The sequence below is a fragment of the Contarinia nasturtii genome, unplaced genomic scaffold (genome assembly GCF_009176525.2).
Source record: "Contarinia nasturtii isolate CC-2019 unplaced genomic scaffold, AAFC_CNas_1.1 Cnas_scaffold_129, whole genome shotgun sequence".
In the NCBI taxonomy this organism is placed as follows: Eukaryota; Metazoa; Arthropoda; class Insecta; order Diptera; family Cecidomyiidae; genus Contarinia; species Contarinia nasturtii.
Genome location: NW_022197486.1, coordinates 1,578,804 through 1,586,145, shown reverse-complemented (window position 1 = coordinate 1,586,145; position 7,342 = coordinate 1,578,804). Strand labels below are relative to the sequence as shown.

Sequence of the window (7,342 nt, the reverse complement as noted above, 5' to 3'; positions counted from 1 at the left end):
TCGAAGAATTGATAATAAACCTACCAAAATTAAATGTAATTTATATACGCGACCATTTTTACCTATTAGTGCCAACAACTTCGTTCGAAAACATTCGAATAGAAATACAACTTTTTGAGGGAAACATTGTTATGTTCTATTCATTTAAGAAGGTTAATTAATAAGGAAAAAACCATATGAATGCATATCTCAATACGAACAAACATATTTTCTTTAAGGGTGAATTAAAGAACATGATTATCCAAAAATATTTCTTCTTTTCTATTCCTTCCTTATTCTCTGCCCAAAGTCCAGACAACTATAATTTTATTATAATTTCATTATAATTTTATGTCCAGGATTACCAAACTCTATTCAATGATATGATATTTAGCTACGAAAAGTCGATAAATTGAAGAAATTTACCAAATTTTGAAGAAAAAAGACGTTGATAGACGAAAATATCAAAAAAAATTTCCAATGAAATCGATTTGAATATTTTAATTTTTCAAAGAGGAATTGTCAAAACTCCCCAACATTTATGTGTGCGTGAACATAATATGTTTTTATACGAATGAATAAAGGTTGACATATAACCAACTTCATGCTAGTGCTATGAATTAAATTTTGTGAATTGATGGAAATTGTGAAAATTAAATAATAAGTGAATGTCTATTAAAATATTGCTAGTACAAAAAATGTTTAAAAATTTATTTTATTCTAAACAGATTAAAAAATTCCAAAATAATTAGTTCATTTTTCGAAATATCATAGAATTTTCAAACATTATTTTCATTCCGAATCTACTAGTAGCATGAATTTGGTTATGAATGGTTCGGTCGAACAGCTGTTTTTTGACATTTTGTTTTGTTTGTGTGTGAGTAAAAGAGTATAAGAAACTGCGTTAGGGACTTTATAAAGGCATTTGACATTACCTCTTTACAAAACACATTTTTTTTAGTTGTATATTAAAAAAAATTAATTAAATTAAATAAAAAATGACAAAAACAAATCTTCAAAATCAGGATTCATTCAATGAAACAGAGTTCAAAAGTCGCGGCTACCAAGATGAAATTCTAAAGTCATGCATTCAACGCAATACAATTATATACCTGCCAACGGGCGCAGGAAAAACCTACATTGCAATTATGGCATTGAAGCATTTTGCCAAAGATTTGGAAAAGTGAGTATCTCGGAAATTCTCTATAATGATAAATTGATGGAAAAATGTAATTATGTAAAAGATCATTCCTTTAAGAAAACGCCCCCACTAAACTATTAATCGCATATCAACAGTTATCTCACTGAAGTGAAGCCAAGGGATGACCTGTCCTTTTGAGAATAGTATAAACTTTAAAAACCAATCAAAATTCAAATTTATCGAAATTATTTCTGAATGTGTTTCTTTCATCCTTACACACAGAGTTTTTTACATCATATATTTCCAGGCAAGGTTTTAATCGCTATGCCTACGCGATATACACAATATCGTCTTATATGATTCTATAATAATAATTTGTCGATTGTTTTTAAAAGAAAGCACGTTCGCAACGATTGTTCAATGCCCACTTGACCGATTTAATGGGTTTGTGTTTTTTCGTTTTTTTTTTCGAATAGGCCAATATCGCAAGGTGGAAAACGGTCGGTTTTTCTGACAAATACCGTTGCATTGGCTCATCAACAGGCTGAAGTGATTGCTAAATCAACACCACTCAATGTAGGCGTATACACCGGCGATATGAATGTGGATGCATGGGGTCGTGAAAAATGGTTTACAGAATTCGAAGAGAATCATGTAATTCTTTAAATTGACTACTTATTCTTTAAAACAGTATAAAAAATTGAACCAATATTTTTTTTTGTGTTCAAATTTCGTAAAACATAGGTGATCACCGCGACGGTTCAAATTGTTTTAGACATCATTCGGCATGGTTATTTGAAAATTTCGAATTTTAATTTAATAGTATTCGATGAGTGTCACAATGCCCAAGGCGAACATCCAATGTTAATGTTGATGGAGAAGTTTTGCGAAGTTCCAGAAAAGGATCATCCACGTGTGATCGGCTTAACCGGCATGTTGACAACGTCATCAATAAAACCGATGAACGTTTTAGATGATTTACGAAAATTGGAAGGAAAATTCCGCGCAACAATAACAACAGCCAAGGGTGCTGCATTTAATGACGTTTTGATGTATTCAACTCGTCCCGTCGAGCAAGTTATTATTTACGAAAAATACTTCCCCTCATCATTTCAAGAATTCATCATAAACAAAGTCGATTTAATGCATAAATTGATTAAAAATTGGCCATTGGACGTTCAACACGAAACAAATCGAGATATACGTCGCAAGGATAAACAACCGAAAGTGCAATCCAAATATGAAGGCATTTGTAGAGATTTCACTTATCAAATGACCAATTTGGGATTGTACGGTGCAACGCTATCAAATTTGGCCGCAATTGTTGATATGGAATTGAAAAAACGTGAAGCGGACACATCTTCTGCCAAATGGGTGTCACGAGCTTTAATTACTGGTAAGTGATCTAATGGCAAAGTTTGGCATTGTCTGTTTTTTTTTTTAATTTTTTGCATATACATTCGTAGCTTTCGAAGAAATTTTGCATATTCAAATGAGAAATCTATATGATGATGAAGAAGACGATTCAGAAAAAATGCAAACCGAAGAAAAAATCGACGAACAAAAGATTTCCGATGATCCGGCAACAATCTTACTAAATTCATCGCCGCAAGTACAAAAATTATTATCTTGTTTGAAGACATTTGTCGAAGAAAACGAGGAACCAATGAAAGGTCTCATTTTTGTGGACCGAAGGTACAGTGCACGCATTTTGTGCCATGTTATCAGAAGATATGCAAACGCATTTCCAAATTTGGATATTAGCGTGGAATTCATGACTGGTCGCAATGCGTTCATGCCCGATTCGGTAGAAACGCTTATGAATAATAAGAACAACAATCGAGTTTTGGATCGATTCAGGCGTGGTGAGATCAATTTAATTGTTGCCACAAGCGTGTTGGAGGAGGGCATCGATTTACAGGAATGCAATTTAGTAATTGCCTACGATGCGCCGAAAACATTCCGATCGTATGTTCAAAGAAAAGGACGAGCTCGCATGCCAAAAAGTAAATTTGTAATGATGACGCCATCTGCCGAACACAATAAGTTGCAAATGAAGGCCGCCGAATGGCAAGAAGTCAATCGAATTTTAAAAGATGTAAGTTAAAAGTGATTTTATTGGTGAATAAACAAAGTTTAATACAAGATTTGAATTGTTCACTTTTAGTATTTGGTTTTGAAAGCAATCGATCGACCACCACCCATGCAAGATGACATTGACCGAGCAATTGAATTAAAATATAACGAGAAATTTACAACTCCAAAGGGTGCAACGGTTGACTATAATTCGACCGCTGGTTTGATTAATCGTTATTGCGGAAGTTTGCCGCATGATATGTTTACCGTTCCGGCTGTTCAGTGGGAAGAAACTATTGATAAAAATGGAAAATATATCGGTAGCTTGATGTTGCCCATACAGTCTCCGATCAAGGAGAAGATTATCGTAAGTTGATTTTGATGAAAACCAAAAACTAACTGTTACAAATCGAGTTTTTTTACTATTTATGCATGTTTTGTCAGAGTAAACCAATGCCCACTTCCAAATTGGCAAAACGTAGTGCAGCGTTTGAAGCAATAAAACAATTGTACTATTTTGGCGAATTAACTGATAATTTAATGCCAATCAATAGAAATAAGTGTTTGGACAAATACAAAGATGTATACTTCCGCACATGGAATGATTTCAAACATGGTGAGCAATTTTGTTTCAATAATTTGTAGATTGAAAAAAAAAATGCTAACTAACTAAAATAATAAATTTTATTTGATTTTCAGAATCAAAAGATGCGGGCACACGTAAAAATTATCGAATGCATGACATTCAAACGCCACGTGAATTAAAAGCTAGTATGCCACGGACGAATGTGCAGCTTTATTTGTACGAAATTACAATGGATCCGAATTTTAAAGTGTCCGATCTACATTTCGATGTCCATGACGAGAATATAAAAATATTCCATAGTCTTTTGCAATCACCGCGTAGTTATGGAATTTTAACAACGAAACCATTGCCTCGAATGGGCACTATGACGTTTTTTCAATCGTTTGGAGAAATTAAATGCTGCGTTAGCGCAAACCCAAAGGTCATTAAATTAGGAGATCCCCAGAAATTGAACGAACTCAAGCGATTCCATTGTGTTTTGTTCAAATACATTTTGGATATTTGGAAGACATTCTTCGTGTATGATCAAGAAGATTCGGTGATTATTGTTCCAACGATCAATCAACAAATCAATTGGCAAATCGTCGAACAATTCCAAACCTGGTCTGAATTGAAGGGAAAGACCATTGCTGAACGTACGAATGCCATGTACAGAAGAGATGAGTGGGAGCACTTTGTCATTTGTCCGTGGTATCGTGCCGATCAAAATACCAGATATGTGGTGACACAGGTATCAGAGCATCAAACACCACTAAGTGAATTCCCAAATAATATGTTTCCAAACTATGCATCATATGTGCTGAATAAATATCCAAATATCGATCGAGTGGTAAATGATAATCAATTTCTGATCGGTGTCAAAGGAATAACGACACATTTCAAGCAATTGACACCAGGCGAGGGTGACGATGGTAGTCGTAAAAATACAAAACAAAAACCACGTGGACCCGAATTTTTGATTCCCGAATTGTGCCACAACTTCCGATATCCCGGTGATTTATGGTTGAAAGCAGTTCTTTTACCCAGTGTTCTTCATCGGATTACATATATTTTGCATGCAGAATATATTCGAAATGCCATCAATAACTATGTTGGTCTGAACATTGTTAATTACGTTCCGGATCCGTTGATTGAAAAAATGGCCAAAAATAAAGATCCATCAAATGAACGAGCTCCAATCCAAAATTCCATTGTATTTCCGAAGGCCGATGAAATTACACCAAAAGAATTGACTTCAGGTGATATTGCACGTTTTGATTCGGATACGGCCATTCTAGGGCCAGAAATTCGAGAGCCTATCGATCTCGAACGGCATTTTGATAATGTTTATGAAGTCGATATTGACTACTACTATCAGTTCATACATCGTGCATTCTCTGGACTATCATTAGACGAAAGTAAAAACGCAAATAAAAATAGTATGCTATCTCCGCATCGCTTCCACACAAATGTGCCGGCATTATGTGATGTGGTTGAGGAAGATAGACTCCGGATCAATATCCTCGATACAAAAATAACAACCGAAATCAAACGAGGCGTGGAACAGCATGAAATTTTGGCTGCAATTACAACCGCTTCGTCGGCCGATGTATTTCATATGGAATTGCTTGAAGTGTTGGGCGATGCATTTTTGAAATTCAGCGTTTCGTTATACTTGATTCAAAGTCATCCCGATTGGCATGAAGGTTTCTTGACCACAATCAAAGGGCAAATTGTTGGTAATAGACATTTGTGCTACAGTGGTATCAGAAAAAATATCCCCGGAATGTTAAAAGTGCATCATTTCAATCCGAAAGCTGATTGGCAACCGCCAATGCTGAAGGTTGACGATCAAATTCAGGTAAAACCAAAATTATCTCTTTGTTTTGTTGAAAGAAAATTTATTTATTCAATTCTTATTTCAAACATTACAGATTAGCATGCAAGAATACCATATTACACCCGAAATTCTTTATAAACTAATTCTATCAAACGAAGAACTGGAACGTGGGGAAGTGTCACAATCAAATTTTGCTGAGTTTATCCAACAATTTTTGGACGATAGAAATGCTGGCGGCGATGAATCGACGATGCAAAATTTCCTCGGCAAACAACGATTGGCGGATAAAACAATTGCCGATTGCATCGAAGCCATTTTAGGAGCATGCGTCAAATCAATTGGTGTCGAACGTACATTCAAAGTATTGGAATGGTTTGAAATCTTACCAAGCGATAATAAAGAGGACATAACCAAAATGTTACAACACAAATTGCGCTCACCGCGCACTCGAACCAACATTTCGGATCATGAAGTGGACTATTTTTTGGCAAACCACAAAAAACTCGAAGATTCCCTTGGTTATACGTTCAAAGATCGTGCTTATTTACTACAAGCCCTAACACATCCATCGTATCCAACGAATCGTGTCACCGGTTGTTATCAACAGCTTGAATTTTTGGGCGATGCCGTTCTCGACTTTTTAGTCACCGCTTACATATTCGAGCGCTGTCCACACATGGATCCGGGGAAATTGACCGATTTACGATCGGCACTTGTGAACAATGTGACATTGGCCTGTTTGTGCGTACGCTACAATATTCACGTGCATATTTTGTCACAGAGTCCAGTTTTAACGGAATCAATCAATCGATTTGTTGACTTCCAACAAAAACATAATTTCGAAGTGGCTGATCATGTGGAATTGTTGATGGAAGAGCGAGATTATGATTGCAAAATGGCTGATTATGTGGATGTGCCAAAAACATTGGGTGATGTTATGGAAGCAATTATTGGTGGAATATTTTTGGACAGTGGCAATAATCTCGATGTAAGAATAATTTTTTTTTTGTTTTTAATTATTTATTCACAAATTGACTGCACGGTTCAAATATATTATTTTATATTTATTGTTTCAGGCCACATGGAATGTAATCTATCGTTTGATGTCGTTTGAATTACACAAATTTATGGCAAATGTGCCAATTCAAATGGTGCGTCAACTCTACGAATATCCAAACGCAAATCCAGATTTCGAACCGCCGGTAGTTGATGAAGAAACGGGCATCGTACTGGTCAATCTTCAGTTTACGTGCAATGGCGAAATATTGTTGGTCCATGGTTTTGGCACCAACAAAGATAATGCCAAACGAGCAGCAGCAAAGTTAGCCTTATCGAAATTAAGACGATCATAATGATTTAAGTCACATGATATCGAAACTATTTTCATTTAATACAACAAAAACTGTAATTTTTTATCTATTCTAGTAATTTCTTTTCTTCTAAAAACGCTGACATGTAAATTCGAATGAATTGTCACTTGATCGTCAATTATATATTCATTTCAATTTATATTCCAAAAAAAAAAAAAACGTAAATGATATTTAAAGTTGAACATAGTTCAAACTCTTTTGACCGTGATTTAAAAAATAAAGGAAATATCAAAAATTTAAAAAAATGCATTAAAATAAAGAAATGCTTTAACCATATCTGCCATCCTTTTAGAATAATATTTTTCATTCAATTTATCAATTTCATTTTTTTATTTTTATTCATATAATAAGTTTATATTTTTAGCCAAATG

The 7,342-nt window shown here is 34.7% G+C and overlaps 1 protein-coding gene across 1 annotated transcript in view; it reads left to right on the top strand.

Moving 5' to 3' along the window:
* LOC116341623 (endoribonuclease Dicer-like) overlaps positions 1-7,251 on the top strand; it is a 14,792-nt gene extending 7,541 nt beyond the window's left edge. Inside the window, exons 2-10 of the mRNA XM_031768799.1 lie at positions 1,005-1,162; positions 1,597-1,774; positions 1,865-2,516; positions 2,587-3,218; positions 3,288-3,563; positions 3,641-3,812; positions 3,896-5,622; positions 5,696-6,589; positions 6,678-7,251. Of these exons, the coding sequence (XP_031624659.1) occupies positions 1,005-1,162; positions 1,597-1,774; positions 1,865-2,516; positions 2,587-3,218; positions 3,288-3,563; positions 3,641-3,812; positions 3,896-5,622; positions 5,696-6,589; positions 6,678-6,953 (4,965 nt within the window). The 3' untranslated portion in view covers positions 6,954-7,251. The remainder of the gene's footprint in view (positions 1-1,004; positions 1,163-1,596; positions 1,775-1,864; positions 2,517-2,586; positions 3,219-3,287; positions 3,564-3,640; positions 3,813-3,895; positions 5,623-5,695; positions 6,590-6,677) is intronic.
* The last annotated feature ends 91 nt before the right edge of the window (positions 7,252-7,342 follow it).